This window comes from Gopherus evgoodei, chromosome 9 (assembly GCF_007399415.2).
Source record: "Gopherus evgoodei ecotype Sinaloan lineage chromosome 9, rGopEvg1_v1.p, whole genome shotgun sequence".
In the NCBI taxonomy this organism is placed as follows: Eukaryota; Metazoa; Chordata; order Testudines; family Testudinidae; genus Gopherus; species Gopherus evgoodei.
In genome coordinates, this window is record NC_044330.1 from 15,394,488 (window position 1) to 15,415,349 (window position 20,862).

The following is a 20,862-nucleotide window of genomic DNA, read 5'->3' on the forward strand; positions in this document are numbered from 1 at the left end:
GGCTACATTGTTTATTATCACACGTTGAAGGACTTTTTAGACTTTTGGTAGCATCCTTCTCACATACCTCACATAACACAGAGAGGGCTGGCAAGCTAAGTCATGGCGAGCAATGGGGTGAGTGGTTTTTCCCCGATTTCCCCTTGGGAGTGGGAATTGACCAATGGGTCACTGGGGTTTATCAGCAATGGGTACAGGAGGTAGCTGGTGTCCTGAAGAGGGGACAGTAGTGAACAGGAAGGTGGTGAGCTAGCTGCTTGGGGGGGGTGTTCTTTGGTCCACGTTCACGCTGTCCTGCTGGTGAGGGGGGGGGGAGCACCGCGGTGCTGGATGCCTGCTTGGAGGGTGGTTGGGGAACACAGGAGCACACCGCGGTGCTGGATGCCTGCTTGGAGGGGGGGTGGGGAACACAGGAGCACACCGCGGTGCTGGATGCCTGCTTGGAGGGGGGGTGCCTTACACCGGAGCACACCGCGGTGCTAGATGCCTGCTTGGAGGGTGGGTGGGGAACACAGGAGCACACCGTGGTGCTGGATGCCTGCTTGTAGGGAGGGTGCCTTACACCGGAGCTCACCGCGGTGCTGGATGCCTGCTTGGAAGGGGGGTGGGGAACACAGGAGCACACCGCGGTGCTGGATGCCTGCTTGGAAGGGGGGTGGGGAACACAGGAGCACATCGCAGTGCTGGATGCCTGCTTGGAAGGGGGGTGGGGAACACAGGAGCACACCGCGGTGCTGGATGCCTGCTTGGAAGGGGGGTGGGGAACACAGGAGCACATCGCAGTGCTGGATGCCTGCTTGGAAGGGGGGTGCCTTACACCGAAGCACACCACGGTGCTGGATGCCTGCTTGGAGGGGGGGTACCTTACACCAGAGCACACCGCGTGGATGCTTACATGCTGGGAGGGTGGGTGGGGAACACAGGAGTGCACCGCGTGGCTGCCTACGTGCTGGGAGGGGGGGGGTTAAAAACAGAGCGCCATGGGCTGGGGAAACGTGAACCTGGCACCCTGCACTCAATTATCCCTAAACTCTCAACAGGGTTTCCTACTGCTAGACATATCACTGCTGCGTGTTACCTGGGAAGAGAGGGAGGGTCTTCTACAGGAATGTGGATACCGCCCTGGCCCCTATGCAGCTTGCCTGTGTGCAGCCATGGTCCCCCCACCCCTCGCTGCACAGTGGATCGGACGAGTTAGCCTGACCGGGACAGGGACCATGGTGGCTCTCCCGATCAACTTGAGAAAGCAAATTGCAAACGCTCTTGCAGCAACATTTCACGAGATTACCGAGGCAGATTACAGAGACGTGATAGAGCAAATCAATGGGCTATTCCACGTTTAGGCATGCATGCAGGCAGCCATAACCAAAACCCTCCTCTCCCAAAACATAAAAATCTACTTACCCCGAGCACGATCCTCAGCTTCTTCCTCACCATCAACTTCCAGCTGCTGCGACTGGCTAGCCTCCTCCTGGCTTGAGAAGAGCTCCTGGCTGCATGTGTACTGGGACTCCGGGGTGTCTCCCTCCACGCCAGTAGCCTCACTGTTGCAGTCCTCTACAATCTCCCCCACTTCTCCCTGCTCTGAACTCTCCATCGTGCTCCTAGGATTGGCAGTGGGGTCACACCCAAGTATGGCATCCAGCTCCTGGTAAAAACGGCAGGTCATGGGGGCAGCTCCTGAGCGGCGATTTCCCTCACGAGCTTTGCAGTAAGCACTCCTCAGCTCTTTAATTTTGACCCTGCACTGCAACGCGTCCCGTTCATGACCCCTTCTCAGCAAGGACTGCGATATCTGACCATAGGTATCATAATTTCTCCTTCTGGAGCGCAGCTGTGCTTGCACAGCCTCCTCTTCCCAAACACTAATGAGGTCCTGCAGCTCTGCATTGGTCCATGCCGGGGCTCGTTTGGTGCATGGAGGCATGGTCGCCGAGTGATTGATTGATTAATTGCACTCCACACCTGGCTGAGCAAACAGGAAGGGGATTTTTAAAATTCCCGGGGCATTTAAAGGAGGGGTCAGCTGAGCCCTGGGCAGTGGAGTTTGCATGATTACCAGAGAGGCTTCTAAGGTATGCTGGGATACCTGCTTATGCCACGGAGGTCAATAAAAATGCTGGTGAGTGTCTACACTTGCTGACCAGCGCTGGATCACCAGCGCTGGATCCTCTACACCCGAGGCTCGACCGGGTGTACAGCCAGCGCTGCAACCAGGGAGTTGCTGTGCAAGTGTGTACACCACCTAAGTTGCAGCGCTGTAACCCCCTCACCAGTGCTGCAACTCTGTAGTGTAGACAAGGCCATAGAGTGGGATTCTCTCAGGAGCAGAGTTCACTTCCCCTAGAGCCAGTAGCAACCCAGCATTATCTACACGGGGATGCTGTTTAATTGTGCAGCTCAAGGATGTGGATTTTTCACACCCCTGACTGAGAGTTAAACTGACCAGGTCTTTGCTAACAGTAGTTTAAGATTCTTTCCAGTGGGAGCTGCCCCTTTCATCCATTCTTTCACTCCTCCAACGAGTCAGCGAACAAAGCACTCCATCTGGAGTGGAGGCCAAGTGTTTGTGAAGGGTTACTGGTTCTGTGAATGATCGCTTTTTCCAGTCCTGCCCATTCTACTATGGGCAAATGGGTGTTGATAGTAGTTCTTTGGTGCATTCAATTTTGGTCCCCTCTATTTCCCAAATGGTTTCCCCAGCTCAGTTAGTCACACACAAGGTGTGCATTGATCAAAGTGCACGATTTACTGGGTGTTAAGACAGTTTGACCTGTTCCCTGTCAGGAGCAGGGACAGGGTTGACAGGTGATTGACTGAAAAGCTAGGCAGTATCATTTATTGATGACTATTGCTTCTATTACGATGTTAGTCCCTGTGAATGTCCTCCTAATGCTCCATGTTCATTATCTGACAGTACTGCACTGTTTGTTACACCCACTTGTTACACTGGATTATAAAATCTTTGGCCAGGAAACATTTTTTTCCTGTGGTTTTATGATGCCTATCACAATGCAGTTTGGATCTCGAACTATTACCTGACACAAATAGTCACCCATTAGTGGGATTGGGAAACACTGAGTTTAGTGAAACAGCAGAGCCATACTAACCTACAAGACTGATGAAGTTTGCCAGTCATACTATTCACCCACTGTGGAACTGCGTAAGTCTCTAGTATTTTAGCCCATCTATTTTTTTTTCCCCAAAGAGTTCCCTCCTCTTATTTTCCCATTCTAGTTCTCTTAGAGGCAATACTAAAAGCAGAATAAGGGCTTTTGCCACCAGCCTGAGATTTATAATGGCAGGTGCGCTCTTAGCAATTCAGGGAACAAACATGCCCTGAATTAACTGCTGCTCAAGTCTGTCACTACAATGCAGTCACAAAGCAGCACACAATGCCATTGAGCACAGTCTCTGCACTTTAGCACCTCATTTGACTAAGGAGGTCTCAGCCCTTGTGCAGACCTGCTGCAAAACTCTAATTGCTAAATTCAGCCCTGCCATCTATGGCAGATTTGCCTAGTTACATAGAAAGGTACTTCTTCCCCCTCCCCCCCCCCCCTTATGTCAGTAAGAGGACTCTTCCCTGCCGCCCAGCAACAATAGTTACACCATGATTGTCTGCACCTGGTCTACTCTAGTGCGTGTTGTGGAAAATTGACCACACAGTTGATTTTAGGTCAGACAGCCTGAGGCTCCTTTATTTTATACAAGCATATATGCAGGGAGAGACAGCATGACCCCACTCAGGAGACAAGCCGCTCTGCCCTTCCAAATTTTACCAAGCTTATAAAGGTTAAAACCGCAAAATGTAGCACGCTGGTTACACATGTTATTTGCCTTATTTGGGATATAATGTTGATAACAGGCAAGCTGACCAATTAATTCTCCATCTATGGCAAAACCCCAATTTTCCATCTATGGCTTTTCCTGTTATTGTCTTTGCCAGTCAAGTCTGCGGTTTGACCGTTCTAGCACCTTTTCTGTAGTCCCGACAGCAGGCTCAGCTGTTGTAACTTAACAGATTTCCTGGTTTCCCTTTATCCAATTCCAGTTCCTCTTTTTGGGGCCCTGACCACATCTCTCTGCCTCAACATGCCCTTTGTACAGAAAAACAAGCTAAGCTAAGGCTCTAAATTACATTTGCTCAAAGGCCTAGGGCCTAAGAGAAAAGGGAGGCGGGGTTTGCTTTCCCTGACATGCTTATATCATCGGTAGCAGTAAAACAGTGAAAGTGAGGAATTAAGCATGTGCCCATTTCCCAAGCTACCTGAGGGCAGATGATGTTGGTTCTGGCCCTTTGCCACACGAAGTACACAATTTAGCTCTATGCAGGAGCTCTGGGGTATCCATTTGACCTTTTACAACACAATTTATAAAATCCAGTTATGGCTGCACCATCCGGGTGCACTGGCCATTAAGTGAGATTACATTGTTTGAAAGCACACCAGTGGATCCTTGCCTCACTGCTGAAGAACGATTAAGTATGAAAGTCCAAAATATTTTTTTAAGTGGCAAAATAGAATGAAATGAACCAGTGTGCTAAAGTCCAAAAATGTGATATTATCTTCACGAGTGAAGATTTGTATGTAAACAAGCTGGAGTACCTAGCCTGTAATTCTAATTTTGTACTCATAAATTCAACTTTCCCTTCTTGCCAGCTTTTCCATGTTGGTGCATAAGTAGTACAGAAGGTGACTGGACAGTATTAAGTAGAATTTGCAAGCCTTGGTTTGCAACTATAGTTTAGTGTTAAACTAGGTCTTTAGTAAGCATTTCTACAATGGTACTGTTTAATTCCTAGTTCTTAAATTTGGAATTTTAAAAAACAAGCTTCCCTCCCACACCCTACTTGACGGAGGGGAGGGGAAGAGGAAGGGTGGGGGGACAGCGGCATGGGGCAAATCCATTGGTTTCCTGAACATTGTACACATAATTTTTTGGTTGTGGGAATGGCAGAACTAATTGAGCTAGTCAGCATGCCTTTTCTTTATTTCCATTGGTACACTAGAACCCTATTGATTACACTCAGTTTGGGGCTTCTCACATAAAAGTCTAAGACTCATGTCATCACAACTGAAAAATATAGTTGACACTGTTGATTGCAGCATTTGTTATAACCACGTACAGAATAGATCTACAACTATACAATACAAAGCTGTAATTCCATCAAGGCATTCTTGTGACATACTGTATTAGAACACAGTTAGTAATCTCTCACCGAGAAAGATCTATACATAAGTGTTGTGTGACCTTGTCTCTTGATTGGTCTTCGTGACAATGGTAAACCAGGTGCCAGCTCTCACCAGGGCTTTAGGCACCAGATGAGCACTGACAAATTCATAGCTGGAACCCAGACCAGCTCACCTGTACATTAGTCTAATTCAAGAGAGGTGTTAGACTTGTACAGATACATTTAGTCTCTATAAAAAAAAAGATTGTATGCATACATCTTATTTAGAATGTCTGAATCTCATGCTATAAAAGGTAATACTTAAGTTTTATTCTATAGCTGTGAAAATGCCTGCTCTGAATTTATAAACACAGGCAGGAGGAATGGTTCCCCACTCATCAAGGACTATCAAGACTAAATGGGCCATCATGCAATGTCGTGATACAAAGACTAGGTTTATGGTCCTCTTACACCTGTGAAGGTGCTATGTGCAAGAAAGCTCATCCCATCACCTTGAATTTTGGAAGAAGGAAATAAAAAATAGCTGATAAACAATTTTTACCTTTGCTGTTTTGTTTCCTCCCTCCAGCCCTGTGAAAGTCCAAAGCAGAGATTCCCCAGTCAACCTGGTTTAGCCTTAAAAGGCATTCAATGCTGACCATTACATCTGTCACTTTTTGGAACCACAGACTAACTCATTTGTATAAATATATTACCTGCTTTAAACCATAAATAACTCATTTATTTTTCTTAGTTTACTATAGGACTGGCTACAAACATTGTATGGTACAAATTAACATGGGGTAGTGACTGGTCTCCTGGGATTGGGATCAACCTGAATATTTTGAGATATTTGGGGTCAGATTAGTTTATCACTAAGTGCAGCTGGTCTGGGTGGTAAGACAGACTGGAGTGCCCAAGGGGACTGCCTAGGACTCCATAGTAAGAATTATAGAACTTCAGGAGTTCACATTTATTACTGGTGTGGTGAAATCTAAATTTAGAACATGCAAGCAGTTTGGGATGTCTACCATGTTTTTTGATAGTCTGCCCTGAGGTTGGCACTCATGGTGATGAACCATTCCAGACAGCATGACACCCTTATACTGCTTTGTCCTGTGTGTTAGTTTTAAGTGAAGACAAGGGCCCAATACAACAAGGGACTCAAGTGAATGGGGTAAAAGTGCTCAGGACCTAGCAAGACAAAGCTCACTGTTTGGAATTTTGCAGTTTACTGGAAAGTTAAAGCATTATATTTCTGGTATCAGTAATGTAGTGTAAGCAGCAACTAGCTTATGATGAAATACACTGAATGATTCTTCCTTAATTTAGACTGTAATATGTATATCCACCCTACAGTTAGCTTTCAGAGCATATTTGTGTACTTTAGGGATTTTCCTCTTGGAAGATATAGCTTCTTTTTCTTCAAACACAGGAACCCAAAGATAGTCATATTGGTCAGAAAACATGCAATAATAAATGATAGAACAGTATCCACAGTAGTAAATCCTCAGGAATTTCACAGGAACCTTGTTGGGTATATGTATCTGTTTAGTGGGCTGCCACTATATTACCATGATTCACTAAACAAGCTTCTAGACTAGCTCCTGATGCAGTAATGCTCTTGACAGCCTCATTAGACTTTTCTGAACAGTTTAGTACAATATAAGCAATGTTGTTTTAAACAGTTTATTTACATGATTTATTTTGGCAAAAACCCTATCTTAAATACAGAAGTAACAGGCCATCTGACATCTTCAAAAGCAAAACTAATTACATATAACATAAAAAAGTAGCATTTTGTGGTTAAAGGGAATCTTAGAGTTGGACATGCCACACATGACATACAGGCAATTAGTTCAAAGTTATTAAGTGCAGAAATATACACAGTTGGACAATTCCTGAGACGGCATTGGATAATACAGAATGAAAACGTGATTTTAAAATGTACAGCTTGCAAAGAAAAAAAATACAAAAAGACTAAATAGAGCAAAGATGTAGAAAAAGGTTTTGGAAATTATACACCAAAAACCTGCAAGTAAAAATATTAGTGTTAGAAACTGAAACCAGATCCACAATTTCAGCTTCGCACTGAGCATGAATAAGCTCTCTCTATATATAAAGTAGTTAAACAAGGTTCTGGAGACCGTTCTAAAAATAATCTCAGCTCAAAGGCTATAAATACAATTTAAGTACAGTGATGTTTTTTCTTGGACTTGCACATCCAAAAAGTGTTAGTTTTAATTCGCTATCAGATCAAGTTACTTTTGGTGGCTAAGCCAGTTACAGGATTTGGATGTATTGGATTAGAAAAGGATGCATAGAAAAAAAAATGAAGAACCATATGCAGTACGTACTTTCGTGCACCAACAAGCTAGACCTTCTAGAAAATCCAGAAAAAGCAGCTGTATAACAGGCCAACTGTCATACTTCAAATGGCATATCTTAAACTATTTCAGTTTAGTCAATAGTCCATGCATTAGCTTTTAAGACGTGTACAGAGCCAATTGATGAAGTTAAGCAAACTCTTCTAGATTAACTGAAGAACATCATCCAGTGGATGACTCAAGTAAGAGACTTCTTAATTTCAGCATTTGACACCAAAAGAGTTTATTGCATAAAGGAGACAGTTTGTTGAATGAAAGTGTTTACATTACGTTTCTAAGCCTAGATCAAGGTTTTCACTTGTTTGGTTGACTAGGTGATCTTCTTCACTACTAGTCAAAGAGTCCCTACCAGTTAGCAAGATGTTAGATAACTAAGTTAGGCAACTAAGTGACAATGACTGAAGTACCATTAATGTCAGTAACAGGTCATCTGAACAGCCAGTTGCTTGTCAGTCATTACAACATAGTAGTTCATTTTAAGCCTACTTCATATCAAGTGGGTTGTTGATCGACTTAAGGTATGACTCCTCTTTGCAAACATTGAGGGAAGGTTGACCAAGGAAGGAGAAGGGATACCCTGGTAGGGGGGGAGAAAAAAAAATTGTTAATGCGATCAAGGTATCAGTCTCTGTGTTTAGTCATACCTCTCAACATTTCAAGACCCAAAATAAGGGGGACACAATGGGTCCAGTTTCTTCAACAGAGGTAGTCTGCTAACCCCTAATTTTAAGGATTGGCATTTTCAAGTTTTGGATAACGAACTTGGTGGGTAAAAAACATGGTTAAGTTCATTATAGAAAATGAAGATTTTCCCCATAACAAGATTGTTGAGAGGTATGCATAGAACTAGGAGACCTTCTGAAGAGTTATCTTAATAAAGCAAACATATCTAACCCACATCTTTGTGTAGTTCATGCTATTACAACAGCGTAGTATCTCCTTCCAAGTTTTCAAACACAGAACATGTTATAATACAGTTTGCTATATTAGGAAATCTTGAAGGATTGAGATGACCTTCCCCTAGCTACATAATCACTTAAACTTGTTCTGCTCTTACCATATTTTCAAGATTCCTCAAAAACTACTGATTTGACCATAACAGATACTTTGGTATTAAAAAAGCCACAAAAATTGTAATTTAATTTTGATAGTTTATTACTGAATAGTCTTAGCCTATGTACATCTATATATGATTGCAAGCGAGACAAAACGCTTGCTATTCTGATGTTGTGAAAGTCTCAGCAAAACTGATTATCAGTGGATTTTAAGGTGATCTGTAGGCTCAGCAGTTTGTTGCTAAGCAAAAGTTGAAACTAAAATTAATATAAGAATAGTTGTAAGAACTGCTTTAAGAGCTAAAAATTTTCTTTACAACTTCAGAAGTTTAAGTTCACTTGAAGTGATAATACTATAGTTGTGCTTTAGCTGTTGACTTAAACGAGAAATATGTTCTTATGGAGGTATTTAGCAGAGGATGACAATTGCAAAAACACACTGTTTAAGACTCATGAAAGTCTCAACAGTTGTACTCTAGAAGTCTTCCATATTTACAATCAGAGGCAATAGACTACACACTGAATCCAGAATTTCATCTGTCAAATTGACTTCAGCATGAAGACTCACCCATATTTACATTAAAATGTGTAAATATAAAGAGGCATGTCAATGCTATCATAGGGCAAACATGGTTAAAAAACTTGGAAAGAAATCCAAAACCCCTCAAGACCAGTGATGTCAATTCCATTTCCACAGAATTTAAATTCCCCATTTCAAACCCAACTAGTTAACAACAGAAGAAATATTAAGTAGCCTAATGGGAGCCAAGATGTGCACCAAGATAGACCAAGGAAAACCCAGCACCTGTTAGAAACATTTGACAGATTCTTTAATCTTTTAATAGTTGTGCTAAATAGGAGAATCTGTAGGAAGCTCACTTTATGCAACGTGGGCATTAAAGATCAAAGTCGGACGACAGAACTGTTCTCAACACCACTCCGGTCATCTCCTACATCACAAGTGGTAGTAATGACAGGAATGGGACAAGGTCTGGCCAACGAGTGGCCATTTAAGCTTTCAGGGCTGGAAGGAGTTTTTCCTTCTCTGGCATGTGAAGGATGGCTAGTTGGAGAGCCAGGACAGAGCACAGGTCGAGACCTGGAACTTTGAGAGCTCCCATCAACAGAATTGGAGCGCTGAACACTAACAACATGTTTGACAGATCCATTTAGGCTGTATGTAGAAGAGGAACGAGCAATCTACAAACAGGAAGGGGGGAGTGAAGAGTTAGTGCAGACACTGCATAAATACACTGGTTACTCTTTTATTCTGCCTTATTTTCAATGTCATTTCTCTTTAAGTTAAAAAAAATTGTACATATTGATGGCCAGGATATTATCTGGACAAAACATTTCATCTAAACAATTCCTTTGAACCCCTTTGTAAGAAGCTTAGTGGGCTCTTATGTTCTGCACATTTTAAAACTTACTCAATATCTTCAACAGTTTAATTTTGCAGGAACAGCAGTGAGATCATGTCATAGCACTTTAAACAGGTTCAATAATGCATACAAGCAAGATTAGTACTCTTTCTGCAATAGTTTGCTTCTAGGCGAGATTGTATTAATGGTCTTAAATTGAAGTAATGATAAATTCACAAGTCATTTTCCCCATCCAAAACGATGCTCTTGGGTACACATTATCAGTGCTATTGTGCATTAGGCCATTGAAATGTCTACATGAAGTGCTGCTTTGACCCGATATCCCAGGTGTCTATATCATCTGTCACAGCAATATACAAAACAAAATTTCAGACAACTGAATCAAACTTTTTTATAAAGCGTTATATGTAACTTTAAGAGCTAGGATCCAGAATACAATCCCATGGAGGGGAATTAGAGGGCTGCCTGCTGGAACTAAAAATCACTGGGGTAATTATTGCAAATCCCTAGACAAGTAGCTAGTCTGAAGTAGCTTTACCTCCTGGGGGAAGTTGCATATGCTAATTTAACTCTATACTGTTTTCTGTTTTGTTAGTCAGGGTCTCAAAGTGATCACCCTAACATAGTGGGGAAAGTCACTGTCACCTGATTAGTGACACTGACCAAGAGGGCCAAATCCTGAAGGACTTGGAGAAATGAAAGATGGGTGACTATTTGGTAAGCTAAGACTAGCATGTGAGCGGTTTTTAAGATATGTTCTCTTTTGATCTGAACAAGCTCTTTGCTTTGACACGGTCATTGCCCCAGAGAGCAAGCAGAACTGCCGGTGCTCAGTGAAACTCAGACATGATGGGATAATCAGTGAATTGAAGGAGGAATGACATTCCAGATCTAGACAAAGAGTGGCAAGACTCCACCTAGAGTGTGGGTGTCCTCAAGGAGGCCACAAAGGGGTGAGAGATGCAGTTACCTTGAAAACTGAAAATTGCCATTCTGTCCCACCCAAATGCAACACTTGATTTCATAACTGATTTAGCTGCAGGTAGGATTATTTTTAGCCACAGCTTCCCTTTTCCTAAACATGGGATGGATGCCATGCTGTCAACGTATACGTTTGGTAGTTTACTATTTGGAAGAGCATCAAGAGATTTTGAATTCATCTTGATAATGCATAGAAAATAAAGGGATTCAACCAATCTCTTGTAGTTCTGCTGACATGTTTAAAGGGTAATGATCAACTATATAAGGACATAGGAGGCAGAGAAAATGCATGACTGGAATGTAACTATTTTTATGAGAGATACAAACTGTACCAGAATGAGGATAGCCAGAGATACAATAGCAAGGGGAAGGAGGAATAAAAATTAAATCTGTAAGTGATTTTTTTGGGAAGGGGGATGCTCACAGCATAAGTCCAACTTGAAATTAATGAGAGGTAGGATGCATCTATCCCTGTGGGCAATTTATTCCTTAGTGACCTTCTGCTGAGCTTTTACAAGTTTCCACTGAAGCAGCCATTTCTGCTAATGTTAGACACAGGATACTGCACTAGGTGGACCACTGAGCTGATTCAGAATGTTAGTTCATATGCTCCCTTCCTTAACTCAAGCAGCAGAGTGAAGCAATATTTTGATTGGGTTGATTATCAGTGGGCTATTAGCGTGCATATAATACTTTATTACCCCTATTCCACAGGGGATACCCTGAAAGGCAACTATAGGAGAAGAATACAATGAGAGTTAGAAGGGAAATTTTCAACAAGTTACAGATCTAAGAGCAGGCGTTATAACATTACATTTTGAGTAAATGGAGTTTACATTATTTTCAGTCCCACCAAGTCCCATCTGTTATAGTCAATTGTGTGTCTATTGCTATAAATTCTTAAACTACAGCAGAGAAAAAGAGTAGCAGTACGTGATTATTTTAGACCTGAAGACTGAGATCCTCTCCCCTCCCCAAATCCATGACACACTGAGTATCCTTTCTGGGGGGCGGGAGGGTTGGGCTGTAGTTTCCTGACTCCCCCACCCCCATTTAGAGTCCATGAGGATAGAAGTTAATGAGGTAAGACAGCACAGGATGTCTGTTTTTATGGGAAATTTACCCATTCAAAAAAAGTTACACAAACCAATTGTATACTTTGTCCTAGGATAGCTTCAGAAATGATTTCATTTCAAGTTGTGCTAGGAGTTTCTCATCTTGCCATGAGAGGGCATGTTCACCCTTAAAAGGTGGTCACTTTTTGGAATATGCATAGTGCATTCTCGCTCCTTGTTTCCCATGGTACAGCAGATTTTTCTAAATTTTACAGAATAGGACATCTTAAGTGACTTTATTCAGACTAGAATATAAAAGTTTGTTTTTTTTAAAAAATTATAGACAAGTGTTGCATATACATTGTGGACCTTGTTTAACAAGAGGTTGCCATGTAAGAATACGTTCTGAGCACCAAAATTAATACAGTCAGCTTTATCAAAGTTAAGGTTATGACAATTAGACTGTACAGCCAAGTCACTTACTGCTAATGAGGATGTACTGGTCAGGCGGCTGCCCAAGTATCTCTCACTAACTGAGCAGGGACTCCTTCCTTCTACTGTATTGTGTGCCATTAAAGCCCTTCGAAGAGCTCTCTTTGGTGTTTTGGAGAAAGAGAATGCTCTTGTAACCTGCAGAGTTTGACAAGAGTTGTTACATACATTAAGTCTTAGCATGAGATCATTAGCATCTAACATGTATTCACAATGTAATTCCACAGCAAATCAAAACAGTGCTTTCTATACACCATCTTAGAGGTCTGTTTTAGTAATCAACCTGTGCATGCTCTCTTTTCAATCCCTGCCCCTTCAGCTGAATACTATATGTGGTCTGGACACCATGAATTGAATTAGCACAGACTCTTCATTTTACATAGCTCACAGAATAGTCACATTGCAACTCTGCAGCACAATTGATCTCATGGAATTTCTGTTAATGTATAAAAAGACAAATTTTTTGGATGCATTTACAATGCTGCAATTAAAAACAAAAAACCCAATTTCATTTTCTCCTCCTAATCAGTTTACATATATAGAACTTTGGCAGCATTGGCAGAAATACCAACAAGTTTCTTGACTACACTAGCACTAGTAGGTTTTGGTGTGACTAAGATTCACATATCAGGTTATTACTTAGCAAGTAGGGAATTAAACGCTTACCTTTTTTGATGTTTTCTTTATTGCCCTGGATGCCCTACTCAACGTACTGTCCACATCTTTCGTATTTACGTCAATTGAATCAGGATCAGTAGTGTAAATAAGGTTTTCCTACAGACATGCATAACTATAAGAACAGGTGCACAAATCCACCACGATTTTTCCAACACATCATATCTTTGAGTACACTCAAATTTGAGTTTAATCTTCTAAAAATCTAATTTATCAATCCCTAAATTTCACTGGAGAAGGGATAGCAAATGTAGCAGCTGTACTTAATCTTGCAGCTGCTATTTGGATTTCCTCGATTTACTGAAGCTAGCTACTAGAACAGTCTCTTGTAGGAGACCTTAGCCTCATTTTCAAAATCAGGGCAGATCAAAGCAAACCAAGGAAGTCAAATCTGAAATTGTTAAACAGCCAGGCCTAATGCAAAGGGGTACACACCATTTGAACTGTAAATGTAGTGGAGTCTTGACAAGACAAAACACTCCACTATTCTAAATGGAAGGTCTTCAAAAGATACAGTCTTCTAGTTAAGACTGATACCACCTTTGGCCTATGTTTGGTAAAAAAAAAAAGTGCTTCAGAAGCTCCCAAGCTCCTCCAGAGAATAGAAATTAACATTACTGGAATGATACAAAATGTAGAATATTCAGTTATATAATTAAGAGCAGTGCCCTAGTGCATGGGATAGGATGAAGCTTTAAGTATTTTTATAGTTTTACTTGCCAGTTTTAGAAGAGTCACTGACATCCCAATAAATTTTTTATATTCTGCGTTCTGAAACTCCAGTAGCATCACAAGAATCTTTAGATTAAACTATTCATGTGAGGGATCAGGAACTGATCTTTTGTGAAGTCTGAGGAAAGCTGCCCTGAGAAGACTATACACACACAGTTAAGTTTCAAGAACAGCTTATGACAGCATTGTTCACTACAGTGCTACCATGCAGAGCTGGAGTTAAAGCCTTTACTCCCACCATGTGGCAGACTTGTAAATACCTATTTCACTTATGAGAAAACATAGGCATACTAATACAACGTCACAGACTTTTCAGAAAGGGTACACAGATGAAGAGAATCAAGTTTTTGACCCCCTAAAGTGCAAAGAGATTCTATTTGGTATTCAAATCAAGCTAAAGATGGGGGCACATTCAGGGTGGAAATGTGTTGCTTTAAAGTGTGGTGGGGCTGATGCCTTTAAGTAGACACCAATGTATATTACCACTTTGAGGACTGGATGTAGTTAGGAATGGACAATCTTTCTATGCAGACCAGGTGTGTTTCAGAATGTCATTCCACACTGGAAATAGTGAAGGGGCAAGTGCTTTTCTATTGTACTGCAATGTGACAGAACATTAGTAACAGATTATGATATTCTATTTCTACTATTATACTTATTAGAATTGAGTGGCAACAAAGACCATTAAAGGAACTGACAGATGGGTGGCTGGCCCACTTAGCAAAAGTGTCAGATACTTCTCTCAGGATAAAATCTCTCTTACTGTGGGGGAAAGGGAGAGGAAGGAGGAAGAGAGTTAAAATACCCCTGCTCCAGAAGTTCGTCCATTCAGAGTGACCCAGTGGATCAGAAATAGTACATACATTCTGAACTAGTGTCCTCATGGAAAGACAAGACTCATTTAAACGTTTTCGGGTTTTTTTAGCCTTAAAGAAATAACTTCAAATATTTAACAGACTGTATGGTAAAAATAAGTAGCATGTTGAACACAGACATCAAACTCAAACTAGCTGTTCACTCCAGAGTGCGCGCACGTGCACACACACACAGTTAGCCAGAAGGTCCCTGCCCTGTTATTTTCGTGCTGTATTTCAAAGTTCGTAATTTTTTTATTTTTGGATTTTAGTGTGGAAATACATACTGGAAATGCTTAAAGGGGTGCCAGGAGAAGGCTGACACCTTAGAACATTCCAGTTTGTGATGAAAGATGCTTTATGGCTCTATGCCTCACTGAAATAAAAGCATTTCATACCTCTGTTCTATCAGCCTGTCTATTAGGACCAACGAACTAAGGGATTATACACAGTCAATTTCTACATCTTAACAAAAATGCCTATTGTTAGAAATGCTACAACACTGCAGAGAGAACTGTGCTGGCCTGGCTTACGCTGGTGAAAGACCCAAAAGATAATTCAGTATAGACATGCCCTGTTGTATCTATACTAGACCTTGGACTGTTATCACAATAAAAATTAGTAGTTTTATTTTTAAAAAAATGCTTAGGTTTTGTAGAACCTAATGGTTAAGGAGTAGGCCTCAGCAGCCCTCTTAATCACCAGAGAAGTTTTATTCTGTTAGCTTGTGGATATGCCAAGGCCTCATTTCTTCCTGTTATCACAAGGAAGCAGTCACTTATGTATCTAAAAGACATTTGCAATGAACTATTTCCACTGGTAACCTAGTACTAGAGAACTTACAGCATCTGCTTTACAAATTGTGTTCGCTACATGCCGACACAGCATCTTCAGCCAATCCTCTTTAGGAGGCTCCTCAGTCGTCATCTGAAAACTGAACAACAAGTTGTTCTGTTCTGTTGGTGGCCGCACAACCAAGGCAAAAGCTTTGTGGCAGTCTACAATTGAAGACAAAAACATTCAGTCCACACTGTTCCAGAGGAAGTCAACCTTCATACAATTCTGAAAAAACAGATTTTAAGCAAGTAATCTTAACTACTTTTAAGTAGCAGTCTGGTTCAAGTTAAAGATTATTAGGGTATGTCTACACTGCAATTAGACCTGTAGTTGGCCTGTGCCAGCTGATTCAGGCTAGCAGTTCTTGGGTTGAGGGGCTATTAATTGCACTGTAGACATTCGGGCTCTGGCTGACAGCTGGAAGGGTCCCAAAGCCTGGGCTCTGGCCCAAGCCTAAACATCTACATTGCAATTAAAACAGCCCTTTAGCTTGAGCCCCACTAGCTAGAGTCAGCTAACACGAGCTAGCTGCGGGTGCCTAATTGAAGAGCAGACATAGCCTTAGAGGCAGCATGGTCTAATGGATAGGGAAATGGCAGTAACAAAGCTTGGATTCTCTTCTCAGTACTGCAACTTTGGGCAGGTCCAGTTTCTTCACCTGCAAAGCAGAGAGAAGTGATGCCTGCCCTATTTTGCAGAGCACTTTGAGAAGCAACATTGAAGCTTCTATTTATTCTATTATGGAGGAAGTTTGACCATTTGAAGTATACCAGTTTGACTAAACAGACTTGTTAGAATTACCTCAAAGAATATGGACATTTAACCCAGTCTATGCTGGACAAGTGACCCACTGCTGACAACCAACAGGGGCAGCTGAACCAGCGCTGAACACAACTAAGTGGCAAGTGTAGACAGACAGTGCTCAGCACTGCTTCAGAAACGTGAGCTAGAACTTGGTCGGAAGAGTTCAGCTACTCTATTGTCACCAATGGATCGGTTTTTTAGTGTGAAGAAGCCCAGAGGCTAAAATTCATTGTCAGTCTACTCTGGTGTCTCGTTCATCAAATAATTATGCTACAGTAAAAACAAGCACCCTCCATTAATACAAGTTTAAAAAAATTGACTGCAGTTAAATCTAAAAAGTTGCAGTTAGACTGTATGAGGCTGCCTGCTTACTAGATAGAGGGCCTCTTCCTACTTCTTACTCAGAAGAGTTGCCTAAACTGTGAAAAGATACAAACCCAGTAAGATCTGCTGAAGAGCTCTAGAGAACACCAGGCAAAAGAAGTTTGATCGCTTGAAGTGAAACATTATTGTATTTTAATTTCTAACCAGAGAATGTTTACAACAAATTACAAGTTTCTGAATACAGATTTATGATGGCATTGCTGCTACAACGTTCAATAATGTGGTATGAACTGTTGTCACTGTGAAACATTAACCAAACTGTGACCAAGTGGTAACATGAGTTAAGTTAAGCCTTTGTCCTCAGGTAGCAGGGATAGCTCCTTGAGTGCCATCACCACATTTTAAATGAAGATTTATATTTGTATTTGTGGAAACAGCAATGGGCCAAGCAACAAAAACAAAAACAAAAACAAAAAAAAAAACCACACACACACACAACAGAACATGGGCCGCGTTTAAAAGATCTGTAGGCTTATTTTTTTATTGCAGGTTCACAGTGCCATTTGGCTGGCTCTTGTCAATATGACCTTTAGTGGTTATTTTAAGATCATTGGCCAGCAGGCAAACAATCTTTAAATAAAAAAAACTTGTTGCTTTGTGATTCCAAGCCAGAACATTAACATTAGTAGCTGTCAGTTGGAGTGTAATCACATAATTAGTTCTCAGAATATATTATAGAACACTGAAGAGTGTATATCTCCCCTCCACTCCCCCACTGGGTTTATTAGCTATAACACCATTCCAAGCACAGACCTTCTGTCTCCCTGATGTCTAGCACTTTCTTGATCTGTGAAAGAGGCATGAGAACAATGTGTTTGAGAGATGCTGGGGGTCTGGTCTGGCCATGGGGGCTCTTGAAAGCACTGATAACTTTGTGCCGTTTCCTTGCAATCTGTAAGAAGAGTATGAGGTAATAAAATCTTACAATTAAAACAATCATTAAAAATCAAAGCTTAGCGAAAGAGAACAGATGAATTCTTCATCTAGTAACCAGCTCCAACATATGGATTTATACTTTTACTTGAAGAGAAGCTGTATGTCTTTTTTCAGGAGAACTAGGATTTTCTTTAAAAGAGAGAGAAGGCATGTTCCTTGAAAGGCTATGATATTTCCTCTCATCTGGTTCCCCTCGTATGCACCTAGCCATAGAGCAAATCCTAAAAACAGCAGTCAAATGTTCAAATAGGGATGCCATCTGTTAGTTGCAGCTCAGTCCAAGATTTGGATTTCCACAGTACTTGGCCTAGCTTAGAAAATCCACTATTCTGCAATCAGAGGGTGACTTAAAGCAGTTTTATCTACAAATGTGATAAGGTTGGTTTTACCTAAGTGAGACAAGCTACTGAAAAACATGGAGCTCAAAGCAACGAGGGCCACAGTATTGGACGGGCTAGGAGTTCCCAGGAGATCATTTGGCAGCTGTTTGCTTTATGTTAGTAGTTTTTAAATGTCCAACTGCTCTTTTCCATGTAGCCACACACTATTTGCTACTGGAAAGAAGGGGAAGTTGTTCATAAGTAGTCCAAGGTAGGGAAGAGTTTCAGCATGGCCCACTGCAAGCCATCTTTTGACCTCACATGCCTCTCCAATACCATTCATGCTTAAAGTACTTTTCTCTTTTACCTTCAAGCTTAGAGTGCGCTGTGTTTTTCTGACACCTCAGATAGATACCTAATTCACCAGGAGTCAGTTCACGATTCTGTTCTTACACTCATAAAACTAGAACAATCTTCTCTGTACTCTGTCTGCTGCATTTTGATAATTACTTCCTCTTCCATGTGCTTTCTTCAGTGATTAACTATTTTTGCCCCCTGAAGATTGTCACTGGATCCCTTATTCCCTTGGTTCACTTCCAGATCTCTCTCCCTTGAGTCACTCAGATTCCAAGGGAAAAATTCACACAGCAATTTTTTACTCTTTGAGGACTGGAGAGTATTCTGCAATCCACTAAAAACTATATAGGTTTTTATACTATATTTGTAGCCTGTTCCTTGCTCAGCAGCAGGAGATACTTTAGAAATGCCATGAAATGTTCTTTCATCAGAAAGGCACAATACTGCAGACCACCCTGGAATTCCAGATTCCTACTGGTCTGGTGACAGAAAAACCAAAGAAAGCCATGGAGCCTGGGGCTGTTGCACAGGAAAGCAATCCACTGGTCAAGAAATGAGTGCGGTACTGCAGCTTAATCAATTATTTAAAATAAGACGCTACGGTGTGTACAAAATGCAGGTTACAAAATCATGGTCTCCCAGCTTGCTTGCAGGATTTCTATGGTGCAGTACTAGTCCACTAGTCCAGTACTAGTATGGTGCAGTACTAGTCCACTTTAGATTCCCTCCTCTCCTCCCTGACAGTTTATGTATTAGCAATTTACCTTTTTTTAAAAAAGGTAAAAATAGTCCTCGCTAGAGCCAAAAGTTGAACTAGATTTTCTGATGAAATCCTGCAAGATTTTACACAGATGAAAAAATCCTTATTTATTACTATTACCCCAATTCACGTGATCTTGCATTGAAGTAAGGAGGAGGAAGGGAACTTCGGAAAGTTGATTTCTAGGCATGCCTTAGAACAGGCAATTCTAGAAACTCCTTGAGGGTAGGAAATGGACCACCCATCAAAAAAAAATCACAATGCACGTTATCTGCATATTTTATGAAATTCCATTTTGAGACAATATTGTAAAAAAAAGTGTGTATTTTCATGGTCCATCTACAATTCATGAACCTCCAAACACATTGTATCCCATCCTGGCCCAAAGAAGCTGAGATTCCTTTGGAGTCCATTCTGCTTCTGCAGTTTTATTTAGTTCATAACAATCTCTCATGACGGAATTTTATAAATATGTGGGTTTAAGTGCATTATATCACCGAGACCTCTAATAAAGCCATCTAGCACAGACTGCAGAAGTGATTTTCTGTCTACTATTTCATAAAATCAATAACTGGCAAAACCATGACCCTAAACCTTAGGAAGTATTCTGTGTACCAGTCTGATAAATATCAAAGTTCCCCAAGCATTTTTTGGGAGACCTATGTTGACGTTTGCCCTTATTAGTGCTCAAAGTGAACAGTTTTCCTCCATCAAGAGCTAGTGAAACCAGACAGCAAGTTCCTCTCCCAAATAAAAGACACATGAAAAGGTTAAGGACAACTGTATTGATTAGTACAGTGATTACTTGCAGCAGGTTGCCACAGCTTACAACACAGTGAGGATGAGGCACAAAAGGACTACAGACCCCTCATTTCTCTGAGCTGAGTTAGGTGGCTGTGCAAAAGGAGCAGAAAAATCTATTTTCTGTGGCAGACTGTTGGCATACATGACAAGGCACAAGGTGATGTTCCATGAGGAATTCTCAGAACAGTCAATGGGTGCCAACATCTGGAAACTCTAGGGTTGTTTATTCAGAATCAGGGAAGAGGTTGAGTACAGGACAGGCATAGCACAGCTGAAGTTGGGCTTACTGGACATAAGGGCTACACAAAAATCAGAAAAAGGAGCGCTTCTGGGAGATGTGGGACTCCCTCAGGCAATGGACACACTTGGATCATCCATTGTCACTGGTATAGCCTCCCTGAAGGAGATTACATTTGAAACTTGGCAAACCAGGCATACCCCACCAGAAAAGGACAAGTCTCCAAGGGAAAAAAGAAGGAAAGCAATTCTCACACCTAAAACTAACATTAACAAGCACCCTAAATTAACGATAACAGAAAAAGGGGACAAAGAAAGGCCTTGTATGCTTTAGACAGACAGTGTAGTGTTCCATCTCAGGCCGAGGCAGAAGTGAAGGAACTGAGGATGGTTTGCCATGTACTCCTATATAGCCTTGATGTTTGCCACAAGATTTCAAAGGGCAGGTATGTGGGCTGAATGGACACTGCTACCTAGAAATCTTCGATCAAGGGCTCAAGAGGTGTATGTGCATCTGAAATGGAGCACCCACAGGTGCTCCACTATTCAAAGAACAGTGATTCCCCAAAAGGGGCAGCAGTTGCCAGATACTAGCAGAGATCACTCCTGAGTAGGTGATATCAGGTTGGGGAAGATG

At 41.5% G+C, this 20,862-nt stretch overlaps 1 protein-coding gene across 2 annotated transcripts in view; it reads right to left on the reverse strand.

Moving 5' to 3' along the window:
- Nucleotides 1-6,848: 6,848 nt before the first annotated feature.
- ECT2 (epithelial cell transforming 2) overlaps nucleotides 6,849-20,862 on the reverse strand; it is a 48,057-nt gene continuing 34,043 nt past the window's right edge. For both annotated transcript variants that reach the window (XM_030576264.1, XM_030576263.1), the window contains 5 exons: nucleotides 17,565-17,703; nucleotides 15,630-15,784; nucleotides 13,192-13,299; nucleotides 12,517-12,663; nucleotides 6,849-8,137 (listed from right to left, as the gene is read on the reverse strand). In XM_030576264.1, coding sequence (XP_030432124.1) covers nucleotides 8,048-8,137; nucleotides 12,517-12,663; nucleotides 13,192-13,299; nucleotides 15,630-15,784; nucleotides 17,565-17,703 — 639 coding nt within the window. In that variant the 3' untranslated portion in view covers nucleotides 6,849-8,047. The remainder of the gene's footprint in view (nucleotides 8,138-12,516; nucleotides 12,664-13,191; nucleotides 13,300-15,629; nucleotides 15,785-17,564; nucleotides 17,704-20,862) is intronic.